At 42.7% G+C, this 21,684-nt stretch overlaps 1 protein-coding gene across 2 annotated transcripts; it reads right to left on the bottom strand.

Moving 5' to 3' along the window:
• Positions 1 to 745: 745 nt before the first annotated feature.
• PRDX4 (peroxiredoxin 4) lies at positions 746 to 17,552 on the bottom strand. Of its 2 annotated transcripts, none has more exons than XM_019495114.2 (7): positions 17,308 to 17,550; positions 11,685 to 11,802; positions 10,659 to 10,775; positions 8,783 to 8,905; positions 6,089 to 6,219; positions 4,254 to 4,288; positions 746 to 873 (listed from the first exon to the last, which is right to left on the bottom strand). In XM_019495114.2, exons 1-7 carry the CDS (start codon positions 17,495 to 17,497, stop codon positions 823 to 825), a joined length of 765 nt encoding a protein of 254 aa, XP_019350659.1. In that variant the 5' UTR covers positions 17,498 to 17,550; the 3' UTR covers positions 746 to 822. The 2 variants fall into 2 exon arrangements, with proteins under 2 accessions (XP_019350659.1, XP_059576832.1); XM_059720849.1 differs by having other exon boundaries at positions 792 to 1,205; positions 17,308 to 17,552.
• Positions 17,553 to 21,684: the final 4,132 nt, after the last annotated feature.

Raw genomic sequence — 21,684 nt, forward strand, 5'->3', positions numbered from 1 at the left:
GCATGAAACACAAGTGTTTGGTGACCAATATTATTCAATCCATGCAGAACACCTGTGTTGGTCTGGAAAGATTCTGCAGCTCACCCCTTCTGGATTTAGATGCTATGATAGCAAGTGGACAGAAACAGGAAAAAGTGCAGGGAGAATCATCCATAATGGAAATTATGATCTACTTATTGTATTGACAAAGACCATAGAAGTTTAAGTGTTAGCAAAAGATTGGTCTTTACATTTTTTTTCTATGATAAAACTGGTGTAGTTCCATTTATATTGATGACACTACGCCAACTGGTGCTAGCCAAGAATGTTTCTTGTCTTTAGACAGAAAATAATTTAAATGGCAAAACAGGACCAGTTGTATTCCTGGTTTCAGGTTTAGTTTTTTTTTTTCTAGCACTCAACCATATTCTAAAAGCCATGTCACCAACAGCCAGGTGTGGCACTAGTTCTAGAATGCAGCCAGACTTATTCGGCTTTTTGAAAACTAAAAGGATGTACTGAAGTCCATATAGCGAGTCCTTTTAAAGGATGCAGAGGGATTGCATTAGTGGCATTTTACTAGTGCAGGTTAATGTCTAAGACCATGTGAGTTCAATATGAAAGGAATAGGCAAATTCAAGCTAAAGCTCTCAGCTCTCTTTTGGGAAGACCTACCAGAAAAGACAAATTGTATCCATTCTTTCCATTGCTGGTTGTTAAGACCTGTACTTTGAGAGAGCAGCTACAAATCAGACAAACACCTGGATATAACAAAATTAATGAAACTTTATTGGCAGCTTTTTAAAGTTGTATGTAATTTGTGTAGCTCAGGAGAAGCAAATTTCAGTTTAGTTTATCAAAATACTTCAGTTTTCCAGCAGGATCTGGGATTATCTGTGTAAGAAAGAAAGTGAAAGCATTAATCTGAAAGCAAACAGTACATTATGTATTGAAACCGCTGCCACAAGCTACATCTAAAAGTTACTCATCAACTGTTTTTACTATTTTAGAAATAGCTATGTGGTGGAAGAGTATAGGCAGCAAGAGTAGGGGAGGAGTTTAAGGAAGAAGGTCTGCATAGTTGAAAGAGCACACACCAGTCTGACCTGCCCCAAAAGCAAACTCGAAATGATTTTAATGAATTAACATCTGTAATCAAGAGCCTCAAAAGTTACTTACAGCTCTTCTCTTGGCCACCAAGCTCTCATGGCTTCTTCAGGTTTGATCTAATCAAATCAAACATATTTAGAGGGCAGGGCTACAGATGTCAATGTCTCTCAAAGAATGTGTTCCTGAACTACATTGCAACTTAAGTGCTCTGCAGCTTTTGTAGAGAATGGATTATTTTTATTTACTGTAGCAATATAAACTCACTGGGGGACTTGAGCATCTCAGCACTGAGTGAATACCTGAAAACAGATGTACTAGAACAGTGGCTGCCATACAGCAGTAACTTCTAAAAATGTAAATTATCGCTATCAACTGGGTGTTCCATTTTATGAATATCGCTGTTTCACAGAAGTGCTTAACCTTCCTTACAATAAACATTACATGCTTGGCAACTGCTGATTGATGGATTATTCAGGCTGACTGGTATCATGGAATGTATAACTTTCAAATACCAGTGTGTCAGCTAACCCACTTTCCTTACTGAATTTAAACATCCCACCTCGTGCACCAGTAGGGTGGGGTGCCTGTCAAGGTGTTGTTGCAGTGGTGGGGATGGTGAGGGGTGCCTGTGCACTGCAGCCTGGTGGCCTGTGGTTTAACTGGTGTGGCCAGCATGGCGTATGACCCCTGGGGGCTTATAAATTGGACAGCCCTGGATGACGAGTTCTTTGCCTCAGTGTTCCTAAGTGAGGGGCAGGACAAGTCTCTCACTGGGGTTGTAGAGAGGCAGCAGCAGGGTGCCAGACTTCCATGCGTAGACCCTGAAATGGTGCAGTCACTTGGAGGAACTGGATGCCTTTAAGTCGGCCGGCCCGGATGAGCTCCATCCGAGGGTGCTGAAGGCACTGGCCGACATCATTGCAGAGCCGCTGGTGGGAATATTTGAACACTCATGGTGCATGGGCCAAGTTCCGGAGGACTGGAAAAGGGCCAATGTGGTCCCCATTTTCAAGAAGGGGAGGAAGGAGGACCCGGGCAACTATAGGCCAGTCAGTCTCACCTCCATCCTTGGCAAAGTCTTTGAAAAAATTATCAAGGCTCACATTTGCGAGAGCCCGGCAGGACAAATTATGCTGAGGGGAAATCAGCACGGCTTCGTAGCAGGCAGATCGTGCCTGACTAATCTAGTCTCTTTTTATGACCAGGTTACAAAACGCCTGGACGCAGGAGGAGGGGTGGATATCATATACTTAGACTTCAGGAAGGCCTTCGATACGGTATCTCACCCCATACTGGTGAACAAGTTAAGAAGCTGTGACTTGGATGACTACACAGTCCGGTGGGTGGCGAATTGGCTGGAGGGTCGCACCCAGAGAGTCATAGTGGACGGGTCGGTTTTGACCTGGAAGGGTGTGGGCAGTGGGGTCCCGCAGGGCTCGGTCCTTGGACCGATACTCTTCAATGTCTTCATCACCAACTTGGATGAGGGAGTGAAGTGTACTCTGTCCAAGTTTGCGGATGACACAAAACTGTGGGGAGAAGTGGACTTGCCGGAGGGCAGGGAACGGCTACAAGCAGATCTGGACAGGTTGGACAAGTGGGCAGAAAACAACAGAATGCAATTCAACAAGGAGAAATGCAAAGTGCTGCACCTAGGGAGGAAAAATGTCCAGCACACCTACTGCCTAGGGAATGACCTGCTTGGTGGCACGGAAGTGGAAAGGGATCTTGGAGTCCTAGCGGACTCCAAGATGAACATGAGTCGGCAGTGTGACGAAGCCATCAGAAAAGCCAATGGCACTTTATCGTGCATCAGCAGATGCATGATGAATAGATCCAAGGAGGTGATACTTCCCATCTATCGGGTGCTGGTCAGACTGCAGTTGGAGTACTGCGTGCAATTCTGGGCGCCGCACTTCAAGAGGGATGTGGATAACCTGGAGAGGGTCCAGAGAAGGGCCACTCGTATGGTTAAGGGCCTGCAGACCAAGCCCTACGAGGAGAGACTAGAGAACCTGGACCTTTTTAGCCTCCGCAAGAGAAGGTTGAGAGGCAACCTTGTGGCTGCCTATAAGTTCATCACGGGGGCACAGAAGGGAATTGGTGAAGTTTTATTCACCAAGGCGCCCCCGGGGTTTACAAGAAATAATGGCCACAAGCTAGCAGACAGCAGATTTAGACTAGACATTAGGAAGAACTTCTTCACAGTTTGAGTGGCCAAGGTCTGGAACGGGCTCCCAAGGGAGGTGGTGCTCTCCCCTACCCTGGGGGTCTTTCAAGAGGAGGTCAGATAGGCATCTAGCTGGGGTCATCTAGACCCAGCACTCTTTCCTGCTTATGCAGGGGGTCAGACTCGATGATCTATTGAGGTCCCTTCTGACCGTAACATCTATGAATCTATGACCAGATATAGACACTATATAAATTATTTCAACTGCTACCAAAACTTGAATAGTATTTTTAAGGCTCTTTTTAAATATAATGTTGCTGTGCCCACAGCTGAAAGGAGCTGGTTCAAACAAAACAACATCCTCAAACTAATACCAATGTTCGAATTATGAAGCTGGCGGCCTTCTGCAGCCCGGTTTCTTATCACAATATTTTTGTTATTCTAGTGGGGCCAAATCCAACTCCGCTGAGGTTAATTACTTCAGTGAGAAGTGACTCAGGGCCCTTGTTCTTCTGCTCATGATTGCATGTTGGAAAGCAGCAAACAAGGACACCACGATGCAACTCAGCCTTCCATCTTGGAATTCCAACAGAAGCATGCTGTCTTTTTTGCCAGTCCCTATAAATCCTGCCCTAGCCTGAGCAGTGTTATTGTTTATATGAAGGTATTATCTAGGCACGTGGAATAAGACCATATTATAGGCCAGGAAGTGAGAGAACTGTTCTTGACCAGTGAGCGTACAATTAGTTCTTAAGTTGTATAGTATATGGGGGAGAGAATTTTCTCTGGTGAGTTCCTTGGTGCTGGAGCTTTTCATTTGTTGGAAAGTTGAGGGAGAAGGAAACTTCTGATGTGAAAAAGTAAACTTTTCTGTATGAAAAATTCTTAAAATATGGTAATTGCAATAAATAATGACTGTGGTGTTAAGGTAGATTTTTACTGACAACTTGTATTAGTGCACAAAATAACGCGTGTACTATAAGTATTCACTTACAGTTTCACTGCCAGGCTTCCAACCAGCAGGGCAAACTGAGGGTGGAAGGAACAACAGCAAAGAGTTAGTAGAAAAGAATAGAGTACAAAGAAAATCAATGTTCCCACTTAATTATTTTTCTGAATACACTCTTGGAAAATTGATCTTTGAATTTTAAATAAAACAGTAAAAAGGTGCCACAGAAGCACCAATTAAATATGTAATGTTAATTTTATGGGACACATTAAATTCTTCTGTTAATCAAAACTGGAAATTCCTGCTTGCCTGTATATATTTTGGCTTTGATTTGATTTGTTTGTTTTTTTTTAACTCTCTCCAGGTTCTATTAATGAAATTATTGGCAAAATAACTATCTCCAGTGAGGATTAATTCTTAGTCCACTAAACACAAGGTTCTATGATAAGAACAGCTGATTTCCAGCCAGTGGAAATGCAGACAACCAAATTTAGTTTAGAATCAACGCTAGGAACCAAATATTAGTATAGGAATGCAGCTATTCTAAAACTTTTGCTAGAGACTAACTTTTTATTGGCTATCTGGCTTAGGAGGTAAAGGGACTGCAAGCAAAACTAATATTTGCTGTTCATGGGGAGCTGTATTTACTAATATAGCTCCTTTCATGGGCAACCTAGGAGAGTTGCTTTAGATAATGAGGGTGCTGATGCTGCAATCAGATATGTATAGGCAAGCCATGTGCCCTTGCAGAGTTCCCAGAGCGTCACTGAACTTTTGTGCTTGCTTTTTGTGCTGCTTGGTTGTCAGAATGAACCACTGAGGTTTAAGTGGTTTTCCTCCCTCAGTGCTGCTGCCAGATGAATGATATGAATGCAGTAACCATTTGGAAGACTCTGCTGAATCTATCAGAACATCTTTGCATTTTCTCTGAATTCCTGCAAAACTCAAGCAGATTCTATACATTACTGGAAAGAAGCTAATAATTTATAAATCAAGTAGCACATCTCAGGATTATGTTATCAACTTGGTTTATACTAAAAAAGGACTGGATCTGCTTGATCAAAATGCCTAAGGGTATGAGAACTTGTCCATTTTAATCTGAGTACAGGACATGGCTGTTTGCACAGGTAATGTCAACATACAAACTGAGGACAAACTACAGCTGGGTCACTTCACATACATTCACCTGCCTATGCAAATATCTACACGTGAAACTCGGAGCTGGTGAAGCTGCTGAATGTGTCTATGAGTTTTTATATTTAAAGCTCAAACTGGCCAAATCCCCAGTGGGTGTAACCTGGCATAACTTGGGTGGAGGCAAAGGTACAAACAATGCTGAAGTTAATTATGCTAAATTATATTAGCTGAGGGTAACTTAGTGTCATATCCTAAGAAAACCAACAGGACTTGCAGTCTGCATTTAACCTGTGCATTCAACCCCACCTCATTTGTGGGAGATGCTTTTTACTGATACAAAACACGTTTGTTTTTTGGTCACCAACAAATTATAGTGACAACACTTTTTAGCTTGCCCAAGTTTATTAAGAAGGAAGAGGGGTAGATATGCACCTTTATAGACTAACTACCTCTCTGATTTCTCATTGCCTCATACTTGAGTGTTGTCATGCCTAGGGAAAGTGCATGCAAAATGGATGTAAAAATGTTACTTTGCATTGTGTGCACACATGTAAATACTGAGAGTAGGCACATGGCCTGCTGAATATTGAGACCACATAACCAAAAATCTCTTTATAGCATGATAAATCAGTCTTGGAAGGTATCAAATGCCTTGTTTCCTAATCACTCCTAAAAAAACCTTTCTAATTTAGTTAAGCAAAAACTCAGCACAAGTCCCATTGCCAAAATACTGAATAAAGGACCTTCTCCATGTTTATCGGTGTACTGGAATGCTTGTACCAAACGAAGTGTTTCATCCACTGATCTGCCAACAGGAAGGTCATTCATTGTGATCTGTCGAAGGACCCTCTTATCATCAATAATGAAGAGGCCTCTATGGGGGGGGAGGAAAGGAAATTCTTGTTTCAGATAACAGAACTGATGATTCTTATCTGTTATTCACACTGTATTCAGAGGCTGTGGAATATACATGCCTGTTCTGCAAGCACTATACAAACAGGTTAATGCAGAAATTCTGCCTTAAACCCTGGATTTTTCTTAGCAAGTTCCTTACTGTTACTTATTCCATTGTGCATCCAAAATATTATGGACTTACCCTTTCACATTTTAGAGTCTTCAATACCAGTCTCATAAGTGGAAGACCCTTTTATTGACAGTGTTTCATTTTTTCGGTTGCTGAGAAGTCCTTCACTGCAGCACTTTCCAGATAATGCCAAAGCCAAATCAGAAGTAATGAAAATGCATTCTTCTTCTATTCTATTATGATAGTATTTTTTAATACTGTGTGTGTGTGTGTATATATATATATATATATATTTTTTTTTTACAAAGTTAATCCAGTAATTTGGCATTATAAAAACTTCATATGGAAATCCTGTAACACTGTCTGTAAAACAATATTTATTTCTTAGCGTGTAGTTTAAATAGACTGCAGACTTAGTATTGTATCAATAGTACTGAACTGTTTAACTGAGAATATAAAACACTTTGGAATACATAAGCCGAGGGTTGGCTGCAGATGCTTAGTATGCTAATAAAGCAAAGCGACTGTTATGCTTATATGTGAAGACCTGGTGAGCTCTTGTCCACTCTAACAGTAGATCATGGAAACTGCCATGCTGTATTGCACTAGATGGTTACTCCATCTAGCCTCCTACTTCTCTAATTAAGCAGAACCAGACTGATCGGAGATGTACAAAAACACCACTTATAAACAACAGGGGTAATTTTTATCTTGCATTAGTTTGTTACCCTAGCATATAAAAGTTTACAAACTCTGAAACCTGACATTAGAAATGTTGCTACAGTGAACTATTTGAAGTGCTGACACCCATGCAAGTACTTTTACATTTTGCAAAATTCTTGATTTCAAGGTGCTTTTAAAGTACTGAGTGTCCTTGCATTGTGTAGAATTTCCTTCTACTACTACTGAATTTGCTACCTTCCAATTCTACTGAATATTCCTCCTCATAAGACAGGAAAAGGTCCTAGTTCCTGGTATGCCCCCTCTTTACCAGTCCCAGACTTTTGAGGGGATATTCCTGGTATTGCATAATACTCCTGATAAGGACATATCACTGGTTTACATAATGGCAAAAATTCTGTGTTTTCATCCTATCCTTATGCATCCTAATAATGTGTTTTGTTCTTCTAACCATAATTTTACACTGAGCAAAGGTCGTCATTCAGTTGCCTAAAAGGCATTTTTCCTGTGTTGATAAAGTTAAAATTCACACCCTTAGAAGGCATGAGTATATGTTACATAAGTAATGTACTCTTAGTGTACATTACTTTGAATTTTCTGTTATGCTGCTTTTCATTTTCCTGTCATGCCATTTTAACACAGAAACTGTCTCCAGTTTCTTGCATCCCTCCCTGATTTTTGACTGACTAAAGTAACCATCTGCAAATTTTGCTACCTTCCTGACCAACTTTTTAAATAATTAGTAAGTATTAAACACTAGCCAAGTACAGAATCCCACCATTAATCTTTTGCTATGTTGAAAATTAACCATATAATCCTATTTTGTGTACTCTTCAGCAATAATTTAATAGCATCAAAGTTAGAATCTGTACCCCACCCCCATCACGGATGGCAATGTATTTACTTTCACTTTTGTGCACTGTAGCTAATAAAAGCAATATTTAGCTTTTAAAGCTCCCAAGGGGGACAATCTCTGCTTACCCAAGTGTCTCCCAGATGGGCGTTCTTACTAGCCTGTTGAACTTCACTGTTCCTTCTTAAAGGGACAGACTATTTTGTTACATTTTGCCCCAGTAAGCAAGAATTGCACTTGTAATCAGCTGCCAAACATTTCAAAGATGGTTCTTTTATTAAATTAACTAATCTTGAATATGTAGTGGTTTCTCTTAGGAAATGAATAAAATTAGGTTTTTATACTTGCTGGATAAGCCATACTAACTTGCACAAGGGAACCACAAATTTTAATTCTGAGCTTTTCTTACATTTCAAAAGTTAACTTTAATTTTTTTTTTAATGTTTCCGTCTGGACTGTTTGTATACACAATGCACACATCTACATGTGCTTTACTGTGGAGTATGCCAATTACCTCCACAGTAGAGTGTCACAAGCTACATGTGTATTGGTATGAATGATGTTAGAACAAGGAGCAACAGTCTCAAGTTGCAGCAAGGGAAGTTTAGGTCAGATATTAGGAAGAATTTTCTTACTTTCCCCCTAGAAGGGTAGTAAAAACCTTCAAGGATGGAGAGTCCCACAACCTCTCTGGGTAACCTGTTCCAGTGTTTTAAGACCTGGCTAGACAAAGTGTTGGCTGTGATGATCTAGTTGGGGATGGTCCTGCTTTGAACAAGGGGTTAGACTAGATGACCTCCTGACATCTCTTCCAACCCCAACTTTCTATGATTCTAACTGCTAAAGCAAGACAGAATGCAGTGCAGCAGCTTTTTATACCTAAGAGTGTGCCCTTGGTCCTCCAGATATACTCCATAATCTTTTGAAATCTGGTGTGTCAAATCTGAAAGAAGTGGGATCTTCAATGGCCCAAGTCCTCCTTGTTTTCGTGGAGTATTAATCCTTTTGACAAAAAAAAAGCAGTTTATTTTTAAAAAAGACTTCTATTCCATACACGCACGCACACACGCACACCTCACTTGCACAATATTCCCTAACTGAATCCTTAACAGTCAGGGACTGAAATGATATAGACAGGACCAGCATAGCTTCATATAACTTCACTTATTTTGGACTCTGGCTACGAAGCTTTGACTGCTTCATCCATTAAGACTTAAATTCATTTCCTTCATTTCCCTATTATTAGAAGTCTACATGTGCTCTTCAAAATTATCTTACTTTTGGAAAACTGAAGTTTCAAGATAATGATTTGTTTTTCTTATCGTTTCTTTTTTCTTAAGCCCCCAGATTTGGGAGGTAAAAATGGCAAAAGACTCAATGAAAAGATGGTACCCAGAGACATTAGGATGTTCCTTTCTAGCAATAAACTGTATTGTGGTTTTGTAAATAAAATAAAGGTTCTCAGTTCTGTGTGTGAATCACTATTTAAAAAGTGAGCTCAAGTCTGAAAAGCAGTTTAATGCAGGTAGCAGATTTTTTTTTTCATTATATCAATATTTGTTCAATTTATTGTCTATACTCATCCCATTCCTTCATTTCTCTCCCAGTCTGCTTTCCACCCTTCTCCAACATGTTCATTCATATACAACCATTTTTACTCTACTCTTCAGGTCCCCTTGCATGCTTCACTTGTACATGAAAAATGTTCCTTCTCCCTTTATGGCCAAACTACTACCCTGTCTACATTCCCATAACTTAAAAAACCCCACAAAAACCAAAAAAATGATAGCAAGAGCCTTGACAGATTTTTAGTGTCAATTTATCAAACAAATTGTGACAGTGCTGCGTTTTAACTTGTAATGAATAACTAGTTTAACCTCTTTCTGTATGAGATTCTTGCATGGACTCACTCTGTTTCTGAGATGATCTTTCGGCCTGCTAAGCAGCTCAGCAGCCTTTTCAGATTTTTATTAAACTTTTGTATAACTGTAGCATCCCAGCAATTTACGAAGTGCATGAAGCCACACAATTAGTATTTGGTAGGTGTGTTTCTTTCTCCTTGCAGGGGTTTAGGTTGTAGCCGTGTTGGTCTAAGGATATAGGCAGACAAGGTTCCTTGGGTGAATTTGATATCTTTTATTAGACCAATTTGGTCTAATAAAAGATATCAAATTCACCCAAGGAACCTTGTCTGCCTTTCTTTCTCCTTTTCCTTCTGTTTCAGCTACAGGCAGTTGAATGAAATCCATGCAAATCTCAGAGTCCAAAGAAAATTCCTGTAAGTCTCTTTGCCTTATTTACTCGGGTTTAGTTAATAGTGATCCAATTTTCCTTCCTTCACATTATACATTGTGGTCATATGCAATTTGCCTTTCTTGAAGTCGTTCTTTCTCAGATAATTTTCATGCTTAACATAGCATGCTGCATGCAAAAATGGTTTTAGACCAATGCATGAACTGTATGTATCATTTCAGCTAACATATGGGAAGCAAACACTTTGATAAGGTCATATGCAATTGGGTCATGAACATTTAACACTGTCATCTTTTAAAATAAACTTTTACAGACTGGTTTTCATTTAAGAGTATCTTGTAAGTAACAAATGGCAGCATTTTTAGATCATGTTTTGTAGTTCAATATGTACTTGACAATACTGGTCTATCAGACATTGTCTCTAAATTTGGGGAAGCAGTTGATAACCTAGTATGGATGCACAAATAATTTCATATATAAAAAGACAGGGCAAGCTACATACCATGCTAAGTGTGTGAACTGAGAGTCAACTGAACATGCCACCACTTCTGTGTTTATTGCTTTAAACTCTTCAATTCGGTCACTGAAGGCGATGATCTCAGTTGGACACACAAATGTGCTAAAATTTAAAATGGGTTAAATTCTCATTTCAGAATATTGAAGACTTCTCCACAGAACTTATCTGTGCACTGACAGAAGACATTAGTTATTTTTTTTAGTAGAGAAAAATGGAAAACAAATTGTAGATTAGTTTTATCTTAACGTTTTGTTTACTTGAAGAAATCAAATCTGTTAGAAACAGCATTTTTACTAGTGTTTATCAAGATGTTCACACACATTCTAAAGAAACACTCGATTCATAAATTGTAAGACTGAAAATACAGTCAGCATGCATTACAATTTACAGTTTAAATATTCACAATGCCTGTTCTTAGATTTTAAAAAAAGCAAGTGGCCAGGTTTCAAGGGTTAACTTTTATTTCCTTAACACTACTAGAGCAGCTTAATGTTCCTAACTACTTCATTGCATACTTTTATTTCTCACTTCATGGAAATTGAAAAAATGCTGCTGAAGTCAAAGGAGCCATTACACCAATGTTATGAGTAGGAATTAGACAAGTTATGGAGGGGGGGTACTTAAGTACATATCTGAACAACAAAGGGAGATTCGCATGTTCTGAATATCACTTTAAGGGACCATGAAGTAGACAGTGAAGAGTATTACTTCATCTGCATTTCCCACTTGCAGCAATGACTTACATGCTTGACCAGGAATGGAAATGCTGTCCAGCAAAGTACTATTATGTAAAGTTATTGCCCAAAGTAATCTTACATTCAAAAAGGACAAACATCATGTAAAATTTCACTATTGCAAGATGACAAGTCCAAGGAAATGCCTTTCTTTCCATCACCAAAATAAAACATTAGACAATGAAATGTCAAGTGCAGTTGCAATCAACATCTTTAATTTTTACTTGCTCTGAAGCGGGCAGAAAAAAAATGGTGCATTTACACTGGTTTTACTTACAAGTCAAGAGGGTAGAAGAAGAAGACAAGATATTTTCCGTGGTAATCTGTTAATTTCAGCTCTTTAAATTCTCCATTGATTACTGCTGTTCCTTCCCAATAGGGTGCTGGCTTCGAGACTGTGAAATGGAATACATCCAAAATAAAGTATAAAATGAGGCATTTGCATGCATATATATGTGTGGTTTTTTAGCACCTTGTGCCCAAGGATATGTTTTTTCCTGATTTCGGCACAGCTGTGGTTTTATGCTTACTTATACTGCGCAGTACAATGCAGGTTGTGTAGCTACACAAACTTGTAATTACTTTTAAAGGTGGGGTGTCCAACTAGCTAACTGTCCTGGCCAGATTTGGACCTGGGGCTCCTTGAGGGCTGGATATGGCTCTGGGCACAGGATGGCTCTGGCTGTGGCAACTACCTAGTTTGTACAGTGGCAGCAGCACCTCCACTCCTCCTGCATACACCATGCTGGAGCCAGAGTGGTAGCTCCTGGTCTGGCCTGCCGTATGGGGCAGCAGTGTATCTAGCAGTCGAGGAGCTGGGGCTGCAGTGATGATGGCAGGTGAAGCAAGTCCTCGCTTGCCCACTTGCTGCTGACTGCCATGCTCATTGGGACTCTAGGGCCCTGGATTCTAAGGCAGGCCATTCCCCCAACTTCCCATGGCCAGGCAGAATCCCAGCAGGCTGGGTACAGCATCTGGTCTCCAGGACATATGTTGGACACCCCTGCTTTAAAGTTTTCATGACTGGCAACTCCACTCTGCTGGTAGTCTCTCCAATAAGAGGATGAGAGTCTTCCAGTAAATAAGGAAGTCACTGGTAAGTTTGTAGATGACTGTGGATGATCAGACATGTGCCTGTTTACTGCAAATGTGGCAAATAGTTCTGGGAAGAAGTAGATCCCAGTGATGCTGGGTCACAACTCTTTTTTTCCCTTTCTCCATCTTGTCTATCCATCTCCATAAGGAGACCAGCGTGTTCAAAAAGATCAATGCCTTGTTACAAATCAGAGCACTGGGGATGATTTGATGCTCGGGTCTTTCTGGTATTGATGTTAAGATTACATTTCTTCAGCTTTAGGGGTATAGGTTGTAGTCATGTTGGTGTAAGGACATAGGCAGACAAGGTTCTTTGGGTAAATCTGGTATCTTTTATTAGACCACCTCAAATAGTTGGAAAAATCCCTCTTTGTAAGCTTTCAGGTATAAATACCCTTCGTCGCTAACTGCAGATGCTTCCTTAGCCTGACCAAGGGTATTTATATCTGAAAGCTTGCGAAGAGGGATTTTTCCATCTATTTGAGTTGGGCTAAGAAAAAGTATCAGATTTACCCAAAGAACCTTGTCTGCCTATTTCTTCAGCTTGGCCTTTAAGGTGTCCTTGAATTTCTTCTTTGCCCACCTCTGGAGTGGTGGAAGTATAGGACCTGTTTTGGGAGCTGGTTGTCAGACATCCTTAGGGCACATCCTGTCCAATGGAGCAGGTGCTATATAAACATGCGTTCAATGCTAGTGGTGCTTGCTTGAGCCAGAATGCTGGCATTCTTTCTTCTGTCCTTCCAAGACATTGATGATGATAACACTACAAAGCTTTCAGGCATTTCCTATATGTTGTCCAAGATTAATGCACATACAATAGGGCAGGGATGAAAACAGCCTGATGGACAAGAAGTTTAGTTTGGGTTCTGATATCATGATCACTGAAGACAAATTTTATCCCGTGTTGAATATTATCTATTTTTATCCAGTGTTGTATATTGTCTATTTTTTGGGAATGGTAGCTACCCAGGTAGGGGAAATACTCAACGTTCTTTAACAATTGCTGTCTAATTGTAATATGTGGAGGAGCAGCAGGTTGGTTTGGGGTGGCCTGATTTAAGTATTGTCGTTTAAGTGAACCATACATGTGAACAGCATAACACATCACACAATTAATTATCAGCTGACATCTCACAGATTTAGGACCTTTATTTAGAACCAAATTCTTTATTTTAGTATGAAACTTACTTCAGATTTGGGAAACTACGCTATCTAGGAATAACTTGTATGCTAGCAGAACAAAATGGCTCTGCTTCAACCTAGTTTTACTCCCAGTCAAGAACAGTATTCAGGATTCATTTTAGGTTATGCATTTCAGGAAACGCCTAACCTAAAATGGGATGCACAGAACACAGATTCCTAAACCTATAATTAACTTGGATGTTTCATCACAAAAAAAAAAAATCAGATTATGCAGGAGAAAAATGTTCACTAATACAATTAACTGCATTTTAAATTCTCTTACAGGAACTACTGTGTTTACTACTCTCCTCACCAAAGAATAAATTAGAATGAAAGATGTTTTAAAAATGTGAACTTGGTGAAATAGTACTTCTTAAAATCAAAGTCCACAGCAATGTGAATTCTGTGCCTGTAGACAAAGTGTGCTGGTAATGACTGATGAAATACTGGTGAATAACTGATGAAATAAAATGTGTGAACTTTTTTTTTTCTTTAGACACAGCTCAAAGTAATATTTGGTACTGCTCAATATAGGGACTGATCTCTGTTAATAAATATGCCACTAATTATCATCTGTTGCAAAATGGCATATGCCATATGGATTATGGCACTAGATGTTTAGAGAACCATTAAGCTTGTTTTGATTAGGACATTTTAGAAATTATGATGCACATTACAACTTTGTACAGTAGTTACAAGTGCAATACAAGCAGTAAGTGAACACATACATCAAGCACAGCAAAATGCTCTTTAAATGATTTACCAAGTCTAGTTCAATTTTCAATTGTTTGTGGCAATACTTTAGTTCCTTTTTATTTTTATAATATTCTTGGTATTGAGAGAACTTGAGATTTCACTCCGTTTCTTACTGACATAAACAGGGGGAGACTGCTTGTTTCAAAGTGTGGGCAGGGATTTAGAGCAGGAAATCTTCTGACTTTTAAAATGTTTTCCTTCATAAAATGATCTCCCCCTTTCCCCCAACACCTAATTGTTAACTTGAAAATTTTTATAGCTTCCCATATTAGAAGAATCTCAATCTTTTTCAACACTTTTTTTTTAAATGAAGATTCATTTTTTTTTGGTTTTGAAATGACTTTTGAAGCATTTCCATTTGACTTTCCTAAGTCATGGCAAAGTTTTAAAACTTAGTTCTGAGATTTTTACATTTTACAGTGGCCTGATCAAAAAGATTTTTCAAATTATGTGGATGAGTAACATCAGACATTTTGACATGGACTTTTTGTCCTAGTTCAGAAAGGGAGAAATTTGGGAATTTTAGACTTTTTTGCTGGACAAGAGAGCCTTTTATTTATTTAATTTAGTTCAGTTCTACTCTTATTAGCCAGTAAAACTACGGCAATTTTATTTGTGCTACAAAACTGATTTAAGTGATTCCTGCCCTCCCCCTCTGCCCGCTCTTGCAAATCTAGTGGGTGATATTAAATCATTTAACTGCAATACAAGGAAAAAAAATTAGATATAGTTTTGCAACGAAATTCATTCACAGGAGAATGCTTTTGTTGGCTAAATCCAGTAACCACTCAGGAAAGAGCTGAAGTCTAACTACAGCAAAAACAAGTCTGGCTAGAGTTAATGACTTCTGTCTCTAGCACTTGTCTACCCACAGACAACCACCACTGTTGAAATGAGTGGTGTATGAAGCTAAACAATAACAGTGTGACCCTTTAAGTAAGCAGATAGTATTTTTAAATCTTTCAGTGAGAAGAGGGAGAACTGCAGGGACAGAACTGCAAATCTGGCCCTTTACTAAGACAGTCATCAATGAATTGCATCTATATAACGTATAAATGGAATTCTGCAAAAATATGAGCTGTCCAATGAAGCATCATACTCCGCCTGGGGTGAGGCCCTTGGTTCTGCAGCTTTCTGTGCGTGGTATGTCTGCTCTACACCACTGTGTGATGTAGGATACTGGGCAAGATGGATCTACAGCCTGACCCAGTAAATGGCAGTTCTTTATGTTCTTATTTCTCCTTGCCCCGTAACTCAAGTTCTCCTGAGACTGACTTCCTGAGCATGTAACAAACTCAGAAGACAGACTGGTCTGCAGTATCCCTATAATGCAATGATCCAGACTTACACTCTGACTGACCCCAGGCTCTGCATAGACTGAATGAATGTACAAGAGCTGTGGGGCCTTCATTCAGGCTTGCTGTGAATGCCTGCCTGCAGAGCCCATGGCAGAAGGGCAGCCCAGAGTTTCCTGGGTGTGTCCAGCTTCACGCTAAGCATCTGTTTTAGGCATATCCATCTATCCCACAGGCTCTCCTCAGGGACCACAGCGTGGGAGCCTGAATCAGGCTCACCACTGCAGTTACTTCTAATTAGGAATCGCCCCCCAAGTCCATGACAGGTCTAGCCCCTCTGCTCTTGAATGTCAGGTTGAACAGAGAGGCCTGTTTATCATCTTCTTCCTGCTCCCCTCTGTTTTTTCCTCCTGCCTTAGCACTTATCCTGGGGATGCCCCTGGGGCAATGCCAGCAGTCAGTTACTGGGGGAAGGAAGCTATACAAGGACATGGGGAAGAGGACCCTTTGCTCCCTACCCCAAGGACACTCAGTGCATGTGTGGGGGGGCAGGGAGGGGGGAAGGCAGGCCAGGAAGTGCTTGTGTGTGTAAGTGAAGTGGAGGGGATGTGAGGAAATTGGAAGGTATGTGTGCGTGCGTGCATGCATGTGTGAGGAAGGTGGGGTGTGTGTGGGGGTGCTTGTGAATGAATGGGGTGTGTGAGAGTGTGAGGGGAGTGCTTGTGAATGGAGTGTGTGAGTGCAGGTGCATGCCATGTCCTTCCTACCCTGGCCCCCTGCCACACACCCACTGCCTGCTGCTTGTCCTCGTCTTCCCCCTGAGGAGGGAGGTGCATGTGAGGTGAGGTGGGGTGCATATGGAAGGGAAGTGCTTGGTTGTGTAAGGGGGGAGGACTGCTTGTGAGCAGTGGCAGGCGTATGTCTGTGAAAGCGAAGCATTGTGGGGTGCGTGAGTGAACTGTGGTGGGCAGGAGAGTGCACGTGCACGAGACAGGGTGATGTACTTGCGTGGGAGGGGAGTGAAGGGGGGCACAGCGGGAGTACAGCAGAGCATAAGTGAGACCGCGCGTGCTAGTGCAGCATGTTTTAACCTGTGGGTCGTGACCCAAAAGAATACATGAAAGGGCGGTGAACAAACTTTTAAAAATGGGTCCTCCTTTAGAGGAGAAAAGCATGGGAAAACTGTGGCTTTTCCCTGGCAGAGGTCCAGCCAGCCAGGGACCACTACCATGCCCCCCCCAGGAGCCCTAGGTGAGGGGCAGGGGGCTGCTTTCTAACTTTAAAGAAACCTCTATTTACTAATCAGAACTGGCCAGCCATGTTTACAAATGGGTCCTGGTGCAAAAAGGTTGAGCACCCCGGGGAAGCGGGGGGGAGAAAGTGCTGGTGTGGGGGGACGGGAGTGTGTCTGAGTGGGGGGGTGGAGCCAACGGCCGCGCTGTGACGTGGCCTTCCCGGGACAGCGCGAGCCGCCGCACCCCCCCCCCCGGTCCCGTACCGCGCGCGCCGCCTGCTCCCGCCTCCCCCCTTCCCCCCCCACGGGGTAGTGGGGCCCGGCCCGCACGCACGCACTCTTGGCCTGGCTGAGGTGCAGGGAGTGGTCGGACACGGGCACGCGCGCCGCCTCGCCGGGGTAGACCTGCCCGCCAGCGTAGTAGTGGCACTGCTCGTCCCCCCGCGCCGCCCCGCGTGGCTCTTCCGCCGCCGGCCCGAGCCCGGGCCCCGCCAGCAGCAGCAGCAGCAGCACCAGCACCGCCTCCATGGCCCGCCAGGCAGCTGCACGTCCCCCGGAGCCCAGAGCTGGAGCGACCGCGGGCGGGGGCGGGGCGAGGCCTGCGCACGTCCCTCCCCCCCTGCGGGCACGCGGCGCGCCTCGGCCCCCGCTTACCAAACCCGCGCGCAGACCCTTCTTGAGGCACGTCCCCTCTTGACAGAGACCCACACAGAGGCCCCTCTTGTCACACATATACATCTGACCCCCAACACCCCACGTATACAGCCCCTCTTGAGACGCACCCCACCATAACATGCACACAAATACACACAGCTCCCTCTTGTCGCGTGCACACACACAGATGCCCCTCTTGACACGCATACTAATACACATGGCCCCTTCTTGAGATGTGCGCGCGCACACACAATTCCTTCACCCCCCCAACACACCCACACACAGACCCTCCCTCCCTCTCACCCCCCCCACACCGCCCCCCAACCATCACCCTCGCATGCTGCCCCCTGCCTGTCCCCACACATGCGGCTGTACTTGTCCCACTCTCGCCTCTTTCTCCCCTCTCTTCACTCTTCCTTCCCCTGCTCCCTGGCTCCCTCTCTTGACTCCCAGTCATGCTCTTCAACCTCTCCTCTACTTTTTGGTGTAATATGACCCCAGCCTCTGGTCTCCTCCATGCGGTTGGCCAGCCACTCTGCAAAGCTGTCTGTGTAGCACCAGGACCACTAGTTCAGGTCCACAAGGATTTATTGGCAAGAGAAATTTTGTAAGGTGTTGTCCAGTGTCAAAAAAGGAGTAAGAGAATCTACCACAGGCACCTTCACCTACCTTGGAGCTGTCTGTGTGTCTGGGTTTTTATTTCCTGTCCATGTACATTCCTGAGGTGGTAGCACCTCTGAGCATTGGTGCAGTGTGTCAGGAGCATCCCATGTGAAGTGAAGGGCGCTTAATGCAGTGAAGGGCGAAAGGTGGACCCAAGGAGTAAAACTGTGGGTGCATGCTTCCTGGCTGGGGTACTGCAACGAGCTGATCCTGATTCTGTGGGTCTGGATGCAGGACTGCAGCTTGGGTCCCATCTCTAAGAAGCAGTGCCTACACAACAAAGCAAAAAGATATTATTTTCTTAGCTATGCTAGAAATATATGTGTGGGTATATATTTGTGTGTGTGTGTGTGTGTGTGTGTGTATGTATGTATATATATGTGTGTGTGTGTGTGTGTGTGTATATATATATATATATATATATATATATATAAAAATATATATTAAGGAAAATTTTTCATGTTCCAAGTCAAATCAGCCAAATCAGTTCTAAATCTATGAGTCATTCACGAATATGTGGTCGTACTACTGGCAAGAAACCTCCACCCCGGCCTGGGGCTTCAGATGCTTCCAAATTCTTTGGCGGGCATCCTATATGCAGGCCCAGACCCTCTGGAGGCATGGGGTTCAGATGCCCCCAAGTTTCACTTGCCCTCAGCCATATGGCTGCAGGAGCAACCTAGGGAAGAGTCTCCCATTTCCATAAAGTCGGTGTATAGCCAAGATCTTCCTACTGGAAGTGAAAGTGGGAGTTTAACTGTGCATTACTTTGGTCAGAGTACTATCGCCTACCACATTCGTGGTTTTCCCCAGCCTTTAGGAAAACCACCTTGGTGGTCATGGTAGTTCCTCTCAAATTGCTGCCCTTCCCTTTACTGAGAACCCACAAAAGATTTTCCAACGGCTGTCAGGAGGCAACCAGTGTATTGCTGCTTCCAAATTTGGAGATGCATGATCAAGTGATTGAAATGCACTGATAAAGCATGCTGGAATGATGTGTTTGCTGTCAGTTCAGACAGTTCTCTCTACCCCTATACCTCCCTTCCACACCCTGCCATGTTTCTTTCAGCGATGCTGCTCTCATTATCCCATGCTTTCTCTTTCCTCAAGCTCTCTTCCTCAACCAGCTATTCAGCTGTCAATAGGGAAGATTTAAATTTAAATTTAAATCTCTGTTCCCAGATACCCCTCCCCAATTCACTCCACCTCACTGTCCTATCATGTCTTTCTCTCACACACTCTTTTTCTTCCAGCCCTGCTCTGCGGTTTCTCAGTTACTTTTTTGGGCAATAGTCATGATCTGGCCAACTAGTTGCAACTAGTTGCAACTAGTTGCAAAACTCATCCCAGGCATATGACTATATGTAGTAGAGCCTATATATAAGTTGTCACCTAACTTACATTAGAAAGGCTGTCCCTAATTCAGTGAATTTGAAAATTAAGTATACGAAGTAATAGAAAAAAATTCAAATAATTTCATTCCCTTACCTGTTATCTGCACTGAAAGAATAATCGTTCACATTTTTAATTATTATAGTATGCCTTGTGTGGGAAGCATAGGTCTTTTTCCGTGTTTCATAAAGATATCTTTATATCAAAAGGCAACTTACAGCAGGCTGTGACAGTTGTGTTAACATCTCTAAGCTAGCTAGTTTGGCTCCAGGTAGCAGTCTAACAGCAGCAGCATGGAGCTCAGTGTGGGCTGCAAAACATGTCTGAGAAGGTTTTGCAAGATGACTGCTGGCAAATTTTCCAGCTGCCAACCTGTATGAAGCTCCATCTCCATGCAGATGTGACTGTATTGCCAGCACTACTTAATCTAGTAAGCTTAAAGCTAGCTCAAATATATCTATAGAATAATCATAGCAGTGGCTGCAACATAAATACCCCTCAAATAAAGAAGTTTAGTTGGAAGGAGTAGAAGGCAGGGCAGGCTGGCAGTAAATGTATAAAAGTAAATCAGGACTGAAGAAAGCAACAGCAGGGACATCTCTAGTTGAATTTCCTGATCTAAAGGGGACTCTATCTTTGGAAATTGGTGCCAGATAATGGCAGAAAAAAACCCCAGCAGCCTACATTTAGGAAGGAAGCACTCAAACTGTGTTTTTGTTTAATACTACAACTAGGGTGAAGCAATGAGAGTAGAAGCCCTGGGCCCTGATTCTGTGTGGGGGAGAAGGGAGTGGAAGACTAACAGTTGCAACAGCAGCTGCCTGATTGTACCAGTGGCACTGTGGCAGCTAGATATTGCCACTGCCCCTATATGTCCTGTTGCCCTGGGCACCCAGCTACCTTGTTACACCTCTGCTTTTTCTCCCTCATGGTTTTTGCAGAATACCTTTTGCAGTTCAAATGATCAGTGTGGCTTCATCAAGGGGAAGCAATTGGCAGCAGTGCTGTTCAGTGGCAATTCATAGGGGGTGCACGTGGACCCCCTGAGAGTGCTAGTGCACCCCCTGACTGGCTGCGCTTGCCGCTTAGGTGATGGGCAGGGGGGTGGGGGGGGTGGGGAGGGCAGGCAGGAGCACCAGTGCCTCCCCTGCAAGTGCCGGCCAGAGAGTGGAGCACTGTGGCACGCCCAGAAGTGGCTGCAGCGATCAGCTGTCTCGTGATTGGCTGCAGGGGGAGATCCCCCAGTCAGCAGGATTGGCCAAGGGGAGACCCCCCCTGCTCTCTGACTGGTCGCTGGGTGGGGGGGGGGGGACTATGCCCCCCCTGACTAAAGCGTCACCAATCGCCCATGGTGCTGTTCAGAGGTGTGGATCCTATTAACTTTTTTGATCTCTTCCTTATTCTTTCCTTAACTCTGCCCCATTCAGCCCTCTGTCTTGCAGAAGGTTTTGTTATGATATCTCTCAGGCTGTATTTATTCCAGAAAATTATAATAATTTAACAGAAACAGTGTTAGTTAAATCATTGGTATCCTTCGGTGTGGATACACTTAATTTAAGATTTATTTGAATTGATTTAACTACATTAGTTTCTAAACTGATTTAATGAAATTGGAACAATTTCTCATGTAGATAAAGCTGCAATTGGAAGCCCCAGTCCCTTTTTAACATATTGTCATTGTGGGTGATTAGATTAGCTATAGAGAGAGTGCAGACAGAAGTTACGTTTTTGTGTGATTGGCCCCCTAAGCTCTCTACAGCTGTGCTGTGACACGTGCATGGCTGCCAAGAGCTTTTGAAGTGGCCAATTGCAGGAAAAATTAACCCTCATCAAATGAGGTATCAGATGAAGGCATTTTTCTTTAGAGCACCTAAGGGAACATGTGCTCCCTAGGATTAATTTATCACACATTCGGGGCTGGGATGATGCTGCCCAGCCCTGCCCCTGCAGCTGTCAGCAGGAAGGGAGGGGCAAGGAGGGAGGAAGAAGCCAATGACAGGGAGCTG

Source organism: Alligator mississippiensis, chromosome 1 (genome assembly GCF_030867095.1).
Source record: "Alligator mississippiensis isolate rAllMis1 chromosome 1, rAllMis1, whole genome shotgun sequence".
Taxonomy (NCBI): Eukaryota; Metazoa; Chordata; order Crocodylia; family Alligatoridae; genus Alligator; species Alligator mississippiensis.